The sequence below is a fragment of the Poecile atricapillus genome, chromosome 3, assembly GCF_030490865.1.
Source record: "Poecile atricapillus isolate bPoeAtr1 chromosome 3, bPoeAtr1.hap1, whole genome shotgun sequence".
NCBI lineage: Eukaryota > Metazoa > Chordata > Aves > Passeriformes > Paridae > Poecile > Poecile atricapillus.
This window is the reverse complement of record NC_081251.1, coordinates 29,420,754-29,438,404: the sequence shown is the minus strand read 5'-3', so window position 1 is coordinate 29,438,404 and position 17,651 is coordinate 29,420,754. Positions and strand designations below refer to the sequence as shown.

Here is a 17,651-nt window from a genome sequence, read left to right as displayed (position 1 = left end):
GACAACACTTCACTTTGGAACATCTTATTCTTTCAGTTGCAATTTCATTTTTCTTTTTGGGCTACATTTCTGATTTACCAAGAACATTCTGTATTTTAAAGCTTTCTTCTACCTGTTATCAGTACCTTCTGACTGCCTATCATCATGAAATGTAATAGTCATGTTTTCTATCCCATACTGTAAAATTAAAATTCTAAGCAGCATTAGAAGGAGAACAGATCCCCATTATATAGTTTGCCTACTTGGCAGCAAACCAATTAAAACTTCTCTCAGTGTATACTTTTTCAGTCACGCTATAAAAGGGTAAACCAATGTTTTTGTTGCAGTAATAAGACTATCATATAAGAGTGTCATAATTTATGTAACACAGAGAAAACAGAATACAAAGGAGAATTAAAATAAATTCACTGGGAGAGGATATTGGAGGGAAAACTTGCAACATTACACTTGCACTGTCTGTACTTCCTGTACCACTATTGGTTTCTGTAAAAGAGAAACAAGTTCAGCCATGACCAAAAGGAGAACGAGACTTTTTGAATCCTCAGGAAGAACCAAGTGTGGCAGAGAAACCCCTAAACAGCAATAAGGAATCTCCCTCAATAATTTACATTACCGATGCTTCCCATAACTGTAATGTACAAATGATTATGCACTGTCACCTCAGTTGTCTCTGTCTCTCTGATGTCCCTAAGGCTTGCTCTGCCAAAGCAGAACCTAATACAAAAAACAACTATTTTCATTTGATGAAATGAGGTATAAGGCTGAGTTGGTTTCAAGTATTCAATCCTATGAAATGATAGGGTCACTGAACCAAAAGCAGAGGATGGCTCTTTTCCATGTACATTTATATTTCCATGTACTCCTGTGGGGAGTCTGGAATGGCAAATATCCCACACTGAGGTAGCTGCGTCCCAATCACCTTAGGTGGTATGCAAAATGGAGTGTGCAAAAATTTTGTTTCTTAATATGCAATATTGGGCAGAATTTTTGGTAATAGGAAAATTTTCCATTTAAGGCTTTGTAATCATGTTTGTTACACACAAAGTCGTATAACTATTTCATTTTGTGTTATGTTAAAATGCAAATGTGTTGATAATTTTTTTATACTGGAGTTTAGTAGCTGAAACTCTACATTGTTATTGTTACACAATTATTTGAATCAAAGCTGAACTGAGTAACTGCTAAGACCTACTTCTCATAACCTTAAAGAACACACTTCCTACACAAATATCATGTATAGCTTCTGATAAAATTAGCCCAAATTATTTTTGAGTGAACACTGGTAAATAAAGATCTTTCCACTCTTATATTTCCTTTAATTTCAAGGGCAGTTGAATGCAGCATTAATAATAAATAATAGTAAACATATTAATAAACACTAGATTTTTTTTCAAATGAACCTTTTAATTTTCATCTGAATTTACAGAGACAAAAGGAAAAAAAATATGCTGGTTTAGCTTCTGCATAAGAAAAATGCAACTACCAGTGATTAGGTCATTTTATCTCTGCTTTAAAATAAGGAAAATCAAGTAAAGAGAATGGCAGCAACAACTGGAACCATGTGCCTGTGCTCAAACACACTTTATTCATAGAACTCGAGGAGAGCACAGCACAGCTACAGAGCAATTATGGGGAGGTAAAAAAGAAAGAAAAAAATGCACAAGCCTTTCAGAACTGATGAATAATGATACTACCATGGAAATAAGATCTGTCATTGGAGTCAGAAACACTGAAGCTTAACAAGTGGGTTTTTTTAGAGGCTGGAATCTCACATTATAAATGTTAGTTGCTATGGATGCTGGTTTTTACTTCTGATACTTCTTCCTTCTTGGCTTCTGGGATACTTCCTCCTAAAAAAACCTCCACATTTTAAATCTGTTTCAATTCTGTTAATCCATAGCATGCTTTCTTTAAAATATGAATACTGGAAAGCTGTCTGACACTTCTGAAGAGGTATGGTGGGTGAGTGAATATATCCATGTCCAAAGCAGCCTAACTCACAAATATATTACACTTTTTTAAATTCAGAAGCTTTCGCCTACTCTCTATTTTTACCAGTCTGAATATTGCCAGAATAGGAGCTTCTGTCATTCTTCATCTTTATGATATATAAATTCAGCAGAAATGCTTTTCTGCACCCTTTTTAGACAGTGGGCCAAAGCACAGAGAAACAACTTGTTTCAAGAAAAGACTCTTACTTCAGGTTGCCTAATCCAAACCAGCCAAAATTAGTGAGAAACTAGTAAACAGGCATGAACACGGTTAAGAACTGAAGTTACAACCATAAACTATCTCCACTGTTACTTTAATTCTTATTAGACAAGCTAGCACCTGGCTCTTCCTTCCATTTGTCCCTCAACACACATTTACTTGCCTTTGATTTACTTTACTTCCCTACCTGGGAAGACTTACCTGCCAGAAGTAACACAAGAATATTGTATTGCATCATTTAATGCCACCCAGTGCTGGCATTCTATCAGCAAGACAGCCTTCCACAAAGAAGGCTAAATGGGTTTAGTTCCCATTTTAATGCAAGCTATTGAACTATTTCCTGCCACTGCAGAGGTTCTGTTGGTTCTTCATAAAACCTTTTCTTATAGGAAAAAAAAAAGTCTAAAAGAAGCCTTGACGGTACCCAGGAAATACATAAGGAACTTCTTGTTCTTAAGCATTCACATGTCAAAACTTTAAGAATTTTATTAATTAAAGGTTAAGGTACACTCTCAGGTACAACTCTCTGCTTGGTTGGCCATCTATCATATTGTTATACCAATAAATTACAAGGGTTAAATAATTTACCTTTTCACCTTCTTCACCCTTACTACCTGGAAAGCCTTGTTCACCCTGGAACAAAAAAGGATAAAATACAAATCTCAAACAAACATTGTTCAAGTAATGGTATTCTTTAAAATAATTTTACTGCACTGAACTTTTATTATAAGACAAAAATTAAATAATTTGGATGCTGGTTGTTTCTCATTCAAAAAGGTATGAAATGTCTACAAAAAAATTATATGCCTTTCCATAGTTTTGTCAGTTAATAGGAGTAATTTATTTTTCCATTCATCCTAAGGGATTTTCTCAGGTTTAAAAATTCTCAACTATTTATTGACTCTAGACCTGCTTATTAAAGTACTTCTATTCTTCTGCAGAGTCAATTTTAATACACTTTTTCCTATTAATACCTTCATTTTAACTTTTAAATATGACTAGTCAACTGTGAAGGTCTTCAACCCAGATCAACTGAAAAAATACACAGATACAATTTATGAAAAGAAAACTAATTTCTTTCATTTTGAAAACCATATCCAATTACCCAACTATTAAAAACAAACCAAAACAAAGAAAGAGAAAACACAGGGGTGACTTTTAAACTATTAACTCAAGCTCAGATTATTTCAGCAGATTGAATTCTTTGTTTGATGGTATTTCAATAAAAAGGCCTATTATAACGCTCTTCCCACCTCTAACTTCCTAACTTTTAGCTCAGAAAAGGATCATAGTGTACAATCTTACTATGTTAACATCTTCATCAAATGCAATTAGCAGTCTGTCTATATTATACAAAAATACCTTCTCTAGGATTTTATTAATGTGTACTTGCATGTTTTGTGAGACATACGGAAGACAGATGGGCAAAAGTATATACAGACATCACAAAAATGACCTAATTAAAAAAATGCCAACTTTTTCTTCCTCTCTCAAATCATATAGCTGAAGATGGTTTGCATGTCTTTTCCAGTGTCCAGAATTAAGTCTCATGGCCCTGAACAACACGCATGAGTTTTTACACATCTGTAGATGAAAAGAGTGGAAAATATCCAAAGGAAAGCTTATGGTGTTTTTTAAAATTCCTTAAAAAAATTAGACAGAGAAATGTTTAAACATTCTTTCACCCTTCAGAGAGTGTAATTTCCTTAAATAGAAGTCTAAGGTTTAAGTGAGGTTAACTAGAACAGCTGGCTATAGCTTGCAAAAATTCTAGCAGTGTTTTGTAAAATCTTTCAAGTAATGTATCGTGAATTGATCATGTACTACACATCTGGGAATTAAATCCAAAGCTTTGGAGGTGTGCAGAAATACAAATTATCAAATAATTCTGGACTTTTCATCACTTTCTACAGTGTCTGCCTTTTACTTTTTTCTTTTGGTGGGGGTGGCTTATACAATCAACAGCTCAATTTTAGAAGCAAGCCCAAGACCAAGCATACAAAATGGTTTCTAGTGAAATAAACTTCCATATGTCCTCACATGTGGAATGAAAGCCTAATTCCTGAAATAATTTACAAATGTGTATGATTTCTGTTCAGTTCTGGTTTCTTTTTTTTGTGAAAATTCATGTCAGATATTCTTTTGAAGCCCCTTCCAACCTGGGTTGTTCTATGATTCCCATTCTTCCCCAGCTGCTGGACACACAACACAGCTAACACCTACTCTAAAAAATTCACGGAAGTGTTTTCTTAATTTAGCTTTTCCATTTGTGTTTTTTACTCAATCCCAAATTCATTATATGAAAATTATTCTGAGATAGCGTCAACATTTCTCTGATTTTAGCTTGTATTCATTGCCTCTCATCCTTTCATTGGACACCTCTGATAGGAGTCTGACTCTGGCTTTTCCACACCCACTCAGTATTTACAAACAGCAATGAGTCTGCACACCACCCATCACCCCCCACTTTCCAAATCATCTCACCCTAAGGCTGAACAAGCCCAGCTCCTTCAGCCTCCCCTCTTACATCATGGGCTTTAAGCCCTGGCCAGCTTGGTGGGCCTCTGCTGGACTCACCCCAAGGAGCTGCTCATTATCCTCTCCAGGGAGCTCCAGAGTGGATGCAGAACTCCAGATGTGGTCTCACAAGCACTCACCAATCACTCCTCCTGGTCTGCTGGACATGCACCTGCTAAGGCAGCCCAAGATGCTTTGGCCTCATTCAAACAAAGGGCATCCAGCAGAACTCCCAACTCCCTTTCTGTAGAGTTGCTTTCTAGAAATCTGGCACCTGTCCTGTGCTGTGGCATGAGGGTATTCCTTCTCAGAGGCAGGCACTCATGTTTGCCTTTGCTTAACTTTAAGAATTCTGTGACACCTCATCTCTCCAGCATGTTGAAAATATTGTTCCTGCCCTACCTTCCAGTGCACTGACTGCTTCCCTGCATTTGATAACATCCATGAACTTGCTGAGAACCCCATCATCCATGTTATTAATAAGGATATTAAATAATATCCAGTATTGCCTCATGGGGTGTGACACTTGTTATTAGGTAGCAGTCAGATTGCATAGCATCATTCCACCTTTGACCTCAATCTTCCACCCACTCTGCTGTTCATTTATCCAGTCAGAACCTCACAGATTCTATTGTAATTATATGTCTGAAGACTATGCCAAAAGCCTGGTTGAAATCAAGGTATACAACGTCCACTGCTCTCCCCTAATCCACAATGACAGTCATTTTATCAAGTAGGCAATCAGGTTAGTCAGTGTGATTTGTCCTTGGTAAATCCACACTTGCTGTTCACAGTGACCTTCTAGTCCTTCCTATGTTCAGACATGCATTCCAGAATTTGCTATATAATTTTTCCAGGGACAGAGGTGGGGGTGACTGGCCTGCAGTTCAATGGATCCTTCTTGAAGATGGACATGATGTTTGCTTGTTTCCAGTCATCAGTGACCTTCCTTAGTAATCATAATTTTTTGCTAATGACAGAGGGCAACCCTGCAGTGACATCAGCCAGCTGCCCCAGCACCCCTGGTTGCAAAAAGTTTGGTGTCTTGCAAGCAGCCAAGTAGCTTAAGTGATCCTTAAGACTCTCTTCTGCTTTGGTGGTCAGTGGTTCATCATCACACTCTCTGCTAACATGCTTAACTAAACTGGCAGACCTGAGGGCAAAACTAATCAGGGAAAAAAAATGAGGTGAAAAAAAAATTGGGTACTCTCAGCCTTTTCCAAATCCCCCACCCCAATAAGTCGCAGGTCAACTTTTGAAGTTTGCTTCAGCTTTGCTTTTGCTATGGATGCACTTAACAGAAGCCCTTCATGTTGCCCTTAAAACTCCCTTATTAGTTTCAATTCCAGATGAGTTTCTGGTTTCCTAACTATCACCACATGCTCTGGCAGTGTTTCTGTGTTCCTACTGTGTAGCTCACCTGTGATTCCACTGTTTACTTTCTTTTCTGTCTGAGGTCAGTTAGAAGCATCTTCTTCATCCATGCTGGCCTTCTGCCATACTATACTCCCTGCATAAGAACATGAAGTGTTCTTGGGGTTTTTGGAAGCTGTCCTTGAAGATTAACCAGCTGAGCCTCTCAGATTTGCAGGACAATTTCAATCATTCCTTGGCTTCCTCTCTGCCACACTCAAAAAAATTTTCTCCTTGAAACTCTCCTCAGATGTCTTGTTTTCTAGGCCCCTGAACATAAATTAATTCCCTGCTAGGCCCTTTCTGGATTCTCTACATCTCTTGTGGAAGTGAGGGTGGAGGATTCCCCCAAACATGACCCAGCATACCAGGTGTAGCACCACCAAGCCACTGGTAACTTACTTCAAAGAATTCAAATGCTACAGAAATAGAAAACTGAAATTTAAAAAGTAGCACATGTATGGCTGGCTTAAATTTTCCTTTGTGTGGCAAAATTCTCATATTAAGTTAGGCAAAACATTTGACAAAAGTTTTCATGGACAAACATTGATTGCTTGTCCTGATACTCACTGCAGGATTGCTGATCTGATTTTCAGTGTTTTAAACAAGCCTGTAGAACAAGTCAGTGAGATCCTGGCTTTGAATGTAGAAATTGATAGACTGGTAATCTTGTTGCTGAACAAAATGCTGGCTACCTCATCTGCAGAAAATAAGTTCCTTCCTTCCTTCCCCTTGTGCTATATTACAGGAAGTGTCTGCCCTAAAGATACACAAATTGCATCAAGGTCATGTTGCAGAACATTTTCTTGAAATTTTAATAACAACAAAATAATGGGGATTTTTTTGTGTGGTCTCTTAATTTGTTGAAGCAGCAGAACTATTTCCCCTACAATTTTCTAAAAGGAATTAGCTGGACAGACATTAAGATCTAATTCCAAATATTTGCCATTAAAAACATCTGCAATCAACAAAATACCTGATCATGTAAAGAGGCAATTTTAACAAGTATTACCAGCAAGGTCTATAATAAATATGTCTCCTTTTGCAAGTTCTGGCCTTTCTATCATATTCCACTTCCAGAAAGGAGCAAAAGATTAAAATGGAAGAATGGAAAAAATGCTGCTCCTCATCACATTTTGCTGAGAATTCAAGACTCTCAAATTTCCAATTTTTGAATCTGTAATCCTGTATTTGAAAATACCTGTACAGTTTGAAGACTTAGGCAATTAATCTGGTCTTAATGCACAATAATATTGCTGGGCAGGTTTGTACCCCAGCACCATGTCCTTTCTCTTTTGAAAGAGAAGCCAGTAGTAAAGTTTCTCTGTCACATTGTATAACTTAGAAACTGGATATGTAATTCAATTACTGTTTATGTAGATACTGGACAGCTGGCAAAAAGGATGCTGACACTGTAAATGGTTAGAATGAAACTTTTGTTTGTTTGTTTGGGTATTTGTTTGGTTTCTCTTCTGCCTTGGAGCCAGTGAGACCGGGTTTGCTAGGAGCACCTACTAAGCCAGTTTCTGCCTGAAACAAACTGTACACAGCCATCATTTTACAGACCTAACTCATGACTGAGCTAAATTAATAGAAAAAGGCATGTAGACATGGATGGCTTCTCATTCCTTTTCTATGGAATAGCTGAATTAATTTCTAGGGTTATTTATGTCTTTTATCTTGTATTTGATTAATAGACTTTTTACTTTCAAAATAATAAGCCATTAAAACTTACAGATTATCCAATTCTGCAGCAGATATAGCCATAGGTTGCTTCAGACAACTGGCCAAACCAGAATTTAGAGAATTTTGATGACATGAAAAGCTTTCTCAAGATTTATTTCAGACCCTATTCTGAAGACAGTCCAAAATAGTCTTGCATATTACCCAAGTACCTAAAACTGTGATAAGTGTTCCACAGCTTCCACTGTCTCCCCAGTGGCTATCAGGCACCCGAGCACGCAGGGATCCATCAGGTCCAACAGGGAGCTGTATGCACAGAGCTGACTGCTGGTTTCTAGGCTCTGCTCAAAGGGCTGATTCAGATTTTTTCCTCATCTCCAAGGGACCAACTTACTCAGCAGGAAGAAATGCAAATCTTGATCCTCTGCAACCAGGCAGGCTTGCCCTACTTCCCAAGTGAATGTTCTGTATATGCTGTCAATTTGCTGTGTCCTCTAACCCATGTTTAAAAAAAGAGCAAAGTCATCTGTACAGTTGACTGTCACCCCTGGCTCACAAATGACTTTCTCCCTACACTGCTGTTGGGGGTTAGGCCATGAAAATTAAGGATCAGATTTGAGTTTTCAAATTCCATTCAGCTAACCAGATCCTTAAAAGTTACATTCAGAAGCAGAGTATTTGAACAAAAGAAAAAAATAAATCAAGAACTTTGAGAGCTACAGACAATTAAATTCTGCATTTAGTATATAGCTTTACAAGGAAAAGGTATAGTTAAAATCTTAGTAATGTCTCATTTAGAATTAAAATGTAAAATATTGCAGGGATTTCCTTTCCCACTCCTTCTTAGCAAAGCGTATTAAATAATTACAGACCTAGCGGGAACCTGGATCTGCCACTCAAAGCTAAGAACCACCCTCCATTTACAGATTCATGAAATATGCCACCATGAATACCTTAATTTTTGTCATAATTAAACTGAAGTTACTGAGCTAAATTCTGGTAGAATTCATCTGTGCTCATATGCCTTCAAATAGGAGCTTAGAAGATTTGTTAAAAGAATCTAAAATGAAACACTTTCTCCATTCCATTCATGGATCTGATGTCCTTGACAGAAGCTGGCTCTAGTAACTTGCACACCACCCAACTGGGTTTTCTGACCATGCCAAGATTCAGCAACAAAAGAAAGTTTTCAAAGTTCACTTGTTTGATTCCAAGCCAAGCAGGAGACAAATGCCTCACAGACACAAAAGGAACAGAGACAAAGAAAAAACTGCAGTCTCTCTTAAAAACAGAAAGAGAGAATAAAAGAACAATTATTCAACAGAATGATACAAATAATTAAGCAAACAAATACAAAGTCCTCATGACATAAAACAATTACAAATACATCTTAAAATAGCTTGCTAAAATGGCATTTCTGTAACTCCACACGTAACACAGATTCCAACATCTTCCTTCCAGCTCCCGTCTTTAGCAATACATGGTAGCGTACTTGGGAAAAATTCTAATTAATCATTAAAATTAATCCCTAGCCCTTCATTTTCTCTAGATTTACAGGATGGATGGTAAAAAATTCTTCATAGTCTGCTACCAGATAATAACATTCCATCTTCCCTGCTATACTGGATCACTGTGAACTAGAAAAACACCCCCAAAATACAATCACAGTTTTTTTATGAAGACAAGCCATAGATCTTCTGTCTTGCATTGTTTAATCAGTGCTCTGCAAATTATTATTTCTTCAACACAACAATGCAAAAATACAGTTTTACATCAATATCATCAGTATTGATTCCTATTAAATCTAAAATGATTGATGTTGTGATTGATCTAAATGTTTTGGAAATGCACAAAGTATTTATAGATATGGTCCTTAATATATTTTTAATTTATTGATTTTGCAGGTTATAATTGCACTGCAACACCTTATGAAATTAGAGGTTTGGTTTATACCTAAGAATTTTCAAAGTAGAATGAGATGCTTTGTATGCATGTATTTAGCAACCTTCTCAGAATGCATTTACATCAGTTTTTATACCTTGCTTTCCACATTTAGCTATTTCCCCTCCCCAAATAAAGGACTTTTACACTAAAAAAATTAAAAAGAATAAAAGGAGAGTATCTTAACATACAAGTATATGAACTTTATTAGGAGCATTGTTACCTGTATTGTCAAATCCTATGGTAGCAAAAAATTAATTGGGAATCACATTATCTGAACACACACATACAAAAAAAAAATAAGGAGCCAAAAAAACCAAGTGTTCAAAGAAACTTTTATCAATCACTTGGAATACATTTTGCTATTTGGACTATTTTAGGCACTAACAAGATTTACAATTGCAAACATGCTGGAACTTCATGAGATTTTCTTCAAGGCTGGGAAAGAGAAACAATTACTGTAAAATGCTTTAAGCATTTTTCAGACATGATTCTGCAAAGCAGTCAGATTCTTCTCCATGCTCAATATGAAAACCAAATATTTTTATTTTGAAATTTATTAGGGCAGTGCCAGTAGCTTGATTTACAAAATAGGCTTGATACTCCAGGGTTACTAGCAAGGAAATTCATCTTAATAGATGCAAAATCAGCACAGTCAAACACTACTTAGTGTTTTGATAATTTATGGATGTGTGCCTTCCATTAGTCTAAGTATGCCAGACCCTTGGAATAATCTAATAGCCTGGTGTTTTAAAATGAGGACAACTATTTTTAGCATTGCAGAAATGGAGCGGAATGTTCAACAACAGAGTGTCAGTGGGCTTGAGCAGCATCCTCCCCTGTGGAGCACGTACCCAGATAGTGCAGAGCCACCAGCAGGGGCAGAGCTTTGCCTTGAACAGATAAAAATCCCACACCAATTACAGTCCATTATATGACACCTTTCTTAGTCTACTAGAATTCCTTGTTTCTTTAAACAGGCTCATGTTAATGGTTAGGATCACCTGATAGAATATTAGTTACATAAAAATATATTCAAAACATATTTATTAAAACTTGCCCCATGAATTTTCTGGATTACTTGTGTCAAGAAGTTTCTGCTGAACATTATGACATTTTGGCTTCACTGCATCTACCAAGGCTTTCATTCCCTCTTGGTTACTGCTGAGCTACCAGCACTTCCTGAGTACTTGCTCAGTGCTATCCTTGATGCAAATTTGATCCATGTGAGCAAGAATAAGATCCTCCCTTAAAATAACCTGATGAAGAAGGGCTTGTGACAGGTAAATAATTCATTTCCTCTGCTCTGTCCTGCTTCCACAGCAGCCCCAGCGGAACAGACACACCATGGTTTGACCAAGGGGGTCAGGGCAAGCTAGAGGGCTCATGTTAAGTAACTGCTCAAGAGAAGAGCAAATGGCAATTAACCTTACTGATCTTATTTGCATATTATAATACAGACTGAGTTCAGAAGGCACCAATTTTTCCTCATTCTCATCACTTCCCATTACCCATCTTTGGGACAAGACCAACTTGCCTATTGATTCAGGCAACTGAATGAATGACAAATTCAAATTAAAATGACACTTGAAAATCTAGGTTTTGGTGCTTTGTATTCAGACTAAAGAATCAGCAGCTGTAGGGAGCTCAGAGCATCAGAGAACATGGCCACAGGGCTCCTTACTCCAGACTGTATTCTCTTTAGGTGGCATTTTTTCCTTTTCTTCCTTTTTTTACTATGCTTTTTTTTGCATGTCTCAAAAAGTGTGCAACACACAAAATATCTGTATTCAAATACATAAAAGCATATCTATATTCAAATACATAAAATATATTTTCATACATAAAATACGTAAGTCAAAAGTTCGCTCCTATATTTTCCTCCCACAAATTATTTCTACTCAATGGAAGAAGTCAGACAAGTTGTTCCGAAAAGCCAAAGATGAAATGATGACTCCATTTATTGTTGTGCACAGCTACAACTAGGTATACTGGCTTTTTTTCCCCACTTTTTGTCTTTGGTAATAAACTGACTGAAGTATTTGGGATATATGTCAAGGAGTGGTTTCTGTGCCATCAAAAAAGTATTAGCAGAAGCAGAGCCTTTACTATCAGGTCTTCTTTCTGCCTTTGGCAATTACAAGTGGTACACACTGCATGTCCTTGAAGCGGTGAAAACTTAAAAATGCAGTGCAGATAGATTAAACATGGCTAGATAACAATCCAGTTCATTTGACCTACAACATCATACACAGAACATAAAAAAAATGCAAACAAAATTCAAAAACATTTCCCATAGAGTAGTGAGAATATGCAAATAGGCTTCTGGCTGAAAAAAATTCTCAAAAATTTATCAGGTCTTATAGGTGAACAGTTTAAAAAATTAAGTCTAGCCCACTGGATATTTCCATTATCTGAAGTTTAAAGAAGTTTGAAGCACTCTTACACTCATGGACGACTGATAGTTTATTGCAACTATGTTTTATCCCTTACAGCAGGTCTGTCAAAAGGAAAATTGCCTGACCTACACACCATCTATTAATTTATTGCTAACCCAACCATAACATAGTGTTAAAGTAAATCCAAATCCTATTAAAGTTTCAACAAAACTGGAAAGTAATCTAATTGGCCCTGCTCAAATAATATTTGAAATGCAATAATGCCAAATGAATGTTAAAAAAGCATTATTCAATATGAACATATTGCTGAGGTTTTTCAAAAATAATATAATATATTATGACTACTATACTCAACACAATAATTGGACCTTCGGGTTTATATTAGGAATGTAAACAGCATTGGTCAACCTCTTATATCTCAGATGTTATTCTTTATAAGAGGACTATTATTGTCATCATCACTATCCTGTTCCATAATCTGAAGATTCAGGAGGCAGATTCTCGGCTGGTACAAATGTAAATTTTCACCAAAAAAAAAAAAAAAAAAAAAAAAAAAAAAAAAAATCAGTCCCACAGACCATTAAGTACTAACTTCGATGTTTAACCACACAGATATGAAATGAAAAAAAGCAGTAGAAAAAGTAAATATTTAGGGTGAATCAGAAATAAACAGAACTCCATATAGACCAAAATTTCTAATCTAAGAACTAAGTTGTGTCAGTACTTTTCGTAAAATTCCATATTGTTGGTGTGCTTGTAGCTGCAAACCTCTTTTCAACCACAGACAAATAAAGTATTTCAAGGTACAGTTTCCAGGTCTCCACTTACACATAGATTTTTAAGGTTTTTCCAAGAAATGTCTCTACTCACTTCCAAAACAGTGCTTTTTGATATCTATTGTGTTTTGGAGACAGATTAAGAGGATATACCAACCACATATCTAGCACTCCAACTCACCTAGCCTAACCTGGGAATCCGGGATCAGCAGATCTACTGTCAGCACAGGAGCCCTGGAGCTGCTCCCTACAGGTAAGTCCCATGAATTCTGAGAACCTTGGGGGATAATGATGACATCTCAGCCTAGTAGGGTTGTAATTTTCCCTTTCAGGCCTTTTCTTAACCTCTTTGAAGTTTATTAGCCTACTCTGCTTACTACATCTGGGATGCCTGACAGAAAGCAACGTGTCCACCATCTGAGGGACACAAGACTTTTGTGTGAGTTTTTAACTATCCTCTCATTAAAGCCTAATGTTTATTTAGAGAATCAACAATACTCTGACACCCATTTCTCCAGATGCATTCCTTTCTCATTCTTCTGTGGTTCAGCAGAAGTTCTGCCAGTACAGTGTATTCTAGAGGGTGGTATTTCTTCTGGCTGGTTGACAACATTGGCAGTATAACCCTGTCACTGCAGAGACTCACACATTTCTCGTAATGGATTCTGAAGTCTTACCTTTTTCCAACTCATGATACCAGAAGACAAAAATGTTCAGACCAAAGTATGGAGAAATGGGGTGGGGAAGACAAACTGGCCACAGCCAGCTTAGGTTCCCATTAATCAAAGATGACTGGCAAAATCATCCTGCTACTCTTCTTTATTTATTGCTGCCTTTATTAGCAGAGTTCCTATCATGGTACTGACTAACGAATGTCGTCTTCTAATTAAAACAAAACCCATCTCTTCCTACCACCCAGATTGCTACTGAGACAATCTCTTCAATTATGCAGTGTACTTTAATGCAGCTTACAACAAAGCTTCAAAAATTCATTAAGGAATAGCGCTGTACACATTGTACACAATTCCCATCTGTTAAATAGCTTCCTACCTTTGCTCTTCCCTATAGAGGGTGCACCTCTATCAATAGTGTATCTCCACAGGACAGGGAATTTCTTTTACTCCACGTTTGTGCTACTCTGAGAAAGTCCCAAAACCTTGTCGTGTTATGGGAAGACACACTAACACAGAGCATAATGGCCACAGGCCAGATGTCTGGCACTCTCCTTCCATTTATACTTTTAAAGAGAATTTTCATTCTGTGAGGTGGACAGCTAAATAATTATTTCTTGTGATATTATTGTCAATAGCTACAAATAATATGCTGTGTATCTTCCATGTGTTAAGGTAACAGGTTACAACTATTAAACAAAGTTAATTACGAATTAATTTATCCTGTTTAGAGTCTTATTTCAAAGTAACATCATGTTATTTTCATGTGTGTGGGACAATCAGAAGAACTGTTATTCACAATAGAAAGGGAGCATAGGGAAAGGGGTGTTAACTCTGAAGAAAAAGCATTAGCTGACTAGCTTCTCGGTATCTGTAAAAAAAAAAAAAGTCTGTCTTGTGTGAGGTACTTGTTAAACGCAAATCAAACACCTGTCACCCAGCTGGGCCACGTGTGTCACTGCTGAGCCATCTGCAGCAGCACAGACTGTGCCAGTTGCTTTACTTAGCGTGGCCTGGGAACAAGAATCCATTAGACAAAAAGTCAACAGTGGAATTAGCAGCACTTTTTCTTTTAGTGCCCTTCCACTTACTTGTTTGACTTCTTGTGTTTCTATTTTTGGGAGCCTCATGCCAGAGCAACAGTGCTGACTGCTGATTAGACAAGACTTGGCCCAGCCTCAGCATGTCACATTGATTTAATCGGTTCAGACTTGAAACATGCAGTATGGATCTTAGGTGTTTATAAATACAGGCCAGCAGTGAGAACTAAAATAATAAGAACACATTCTGGTTTGCAATATATGTGAATGATTTTACTCTAGTAATAAAAAGAAGTTTTTATTTCCAACAATTTGGTACCTGTGAATTTTAAAAAGCAATTTACACTGATTTTGGAATATAAAACCTATGCTACAATATTAGTGGGTTTGGGGGCAAGAAATATATTCATTGCCATTAAAAATGCACATATAAGCTCCACTTATTTAAATTTTAGTAATATAACTCACTCCTGAAAAAAGGGCAAAGGAAATTTAACAAGCCACAAGTCACAGCAGCCAACAATATTATCTACAACCTCTGTATAATTTGTACTATGTATAAATTTTCTACCCTATGAAACGAAGATTTTTTTTAAAAAAAATCTAATGTGCTACTCATAATAGGAGTTATTATCCAGGCAGAAAATAATCTTATATATAATTTAAATGAAGCACAATAACAATATCCATAGTTATCCTAATATAGATCAATGATTCATCAGATCAAAAAGTCTAGTATTCTATGAGGTTCAATACATACTGCCTTAAAGGAAGACAAACAAAACTAAGCAAAATGTGTCAGACAAGATGTACAATGTGGCAGTACAGTGAGAAAGTTCCTTCCTCCCCAGTTAGTCCATTTCCTGCAACACACCGCTGCCAAGTTTCACAGTACAATAATGGGTACTTTTCTCAGAGCTCTGCATTCTGATGAGATGTGGAAAGTTCAGAGTATCAGTTTCAAAACCTAGTCTCTACCACTCAAAAATCAAGGGAAGAAAGACAAGACTAAAATCTATGTGCCACAGAAACCTTCCAGAAATATCCAATAAATACAATTTATGAACAATTGAAGAAGGATCCTCAAGCCTCCCCCTGCCCTTTCAAGCTCTATGAGGTCCTGACTGAGGCTTTTCAAACACAGTTAAGAATCCCAGAGCCAGGCAGACTCACAGCTAGAGTATTCATGACTCTCTGATTAAGGAACAAAGGGCTGTATTTAATGGCTGCATTATTTAACAACCGCATTATGTTTTACTTCCACGTTACATAACAGGCTAACAAAGGCCTGCCCTGCACAACACTATGCCACGCTCTGCTTTGCTCCCAGCATCCCAGACCCCTCAGAAATGAATGGTGACCTTTGGTTGCTTTGGCCACACCTCACGTCACATCCCAATGCGGCTGCTGCAGTCCAGGCCCCCATGACCAGCCACCTTCTGCTGATTAATGCAGTTCCAGTGCAAATAGCAGAGGGTATATACACCTCCCACTCTTATCTCACCAGTGTCACTTGCCTGCAAGGGACCACGGCTTTGATGCCAAGCAATACAAGTAATGTCTGGCTCCAAAATCACATTTTTACTTTTGTCCTACTGAGACATACTAATCTGATTTTGAGGGAACCCATGAGAGCACAGAAGACAATGTTGTAACTTTCCTCAAAGGGGACTGAAGCATATTTCCTTTCCCTCAAAAAGCAACGATTCTTTAATTAAAATATGAAGTCTTTGCCCACCAACACTTACAGCAGTCACCAGCACCATTCCCTCCAGAATAGAAATAACACCCAGGCAGTGTCAGTGCATGCCAGGTAATTTGATTCCACAGAACTTTCTCTCAAGAACTGAACTGAACTACTGTCGTTTTGCTTTAGGAATTGAAAAACCAGGGAGCTCAACAGTTCCTGGAGTTGTGAACTGCAAAAATCACCTAATAAGGCAAAAATAAGTCAGCACAGTAGACAGCTCTTTGGAATCAAATTTATGATCAAAGGCTATTCAAAACACTTTCTTGCAATGCTAAGGAGAGAGCAAGAGCAAGCAGGCAAGAACCATACACGCTGAAGCAATGAAACACGTTTTGGAAAACATAGTGATCTAAAGTGTATTTTCCAAGTAAGAAAATTTATTTTATTTTTAAGCATATCTATGTATCACAAATCTATTGAGACCTACTATTTTCATATGTGTCTGTCTCTTAAAATCAGATGTATATTAATTTTACGCTATGATATCACTGTAAACACAAAAAGAATTAAAAATTGTAGAAAATTTGTTGCTGCAATAGATGGCATCCAACTTCCTGATTTACCATAATCAGCAATTCTCAAGCTTTAAACTTAGTGGTAATAAAATTTCCAATTGGACCACATTCTTACAGCTCACAACTCTCTTACTTCGAAAATATTTCTGATGTCAAATGTTTTTCCTGTGTTACTGGTTATGTTATCTTGATTTTGTTAGAGACTCTAGAGCAAACAGCACAAAGATTTTTCTAAAGTTGTATAACTAACACAATTTATGTCTATATGTGATCTAAGGATATTGAAATACAACCGATTTGCAGTGATGGGATCCATAAATTGGATGAATTTTGGATTTGTCCAAAATTGGATATTAAATTAGCTAAACTAAGTAAGATGGCTTTAAGCAGTATCTATCCAGTGCTCCACATGCATTTTGGAAGTTTTCTCAAAGACGCTGATGAGCTAATTAGGAAATATCCTGATCCCTGTCAAGGATCTGTGTAGGACATGAAATGTGGAAGGCAATATGTCCAGAGACCTTTCAAGACAGCTGCAAGGAAAAGACTGCATTACTGAAAACTCAACACCAACGCCTCCTCAGATTTGTACGTTTACATGAGTGATTAATGCTTCAGAAGCATATGCTGAGCTGGCACAACGGGCCAAATATCCATGGCTCTTCTGCAAAGTCAAATATGCCCTGGAAAATTCTAGAGTTTGCATAGTCTAGCTCGAGCAATGGGGAAAGCAGA

At 37.1% G+C, this 17,651-nt stretch overlaps 1 protein-coding gene across 7 annotated transcripts in view; it reads right to left on the bottom strand.

Annotated features, from left to right (window-relative positions):
• COL19A1 (collagen type XIX alpha 1 chain) overlaps nucleotides 1-17,651 on the bottom strand; it is a 186,383-nt gene that overhangs the window by 116,349 nt on the left and 52,383 nt on the right. For 5 of the 7 annotated variants that reach the window (XR_009277161.1, XM_058834718.1, XM_058834720.1 and 2 more), the window contains one exon: nucleotides 2,800-2,844. The exons of the other annotated variants lie outside the window; for them this stretch is intronic. Coding sequence is in view for 4 of the 5 variants with exons in the window: in XM_058834718.1 (XP_058690701.1) it covers nucleotides 2,800-2,844 (45 nt within the window). In the remaining variant the exon portion in view is untranslated. The remainder of the gene's footprint in view (nucleotides 1-2,799; nucleotides 2,845-17,651) is intronic. 7 annotated transcript variants of the gene reach the window in all.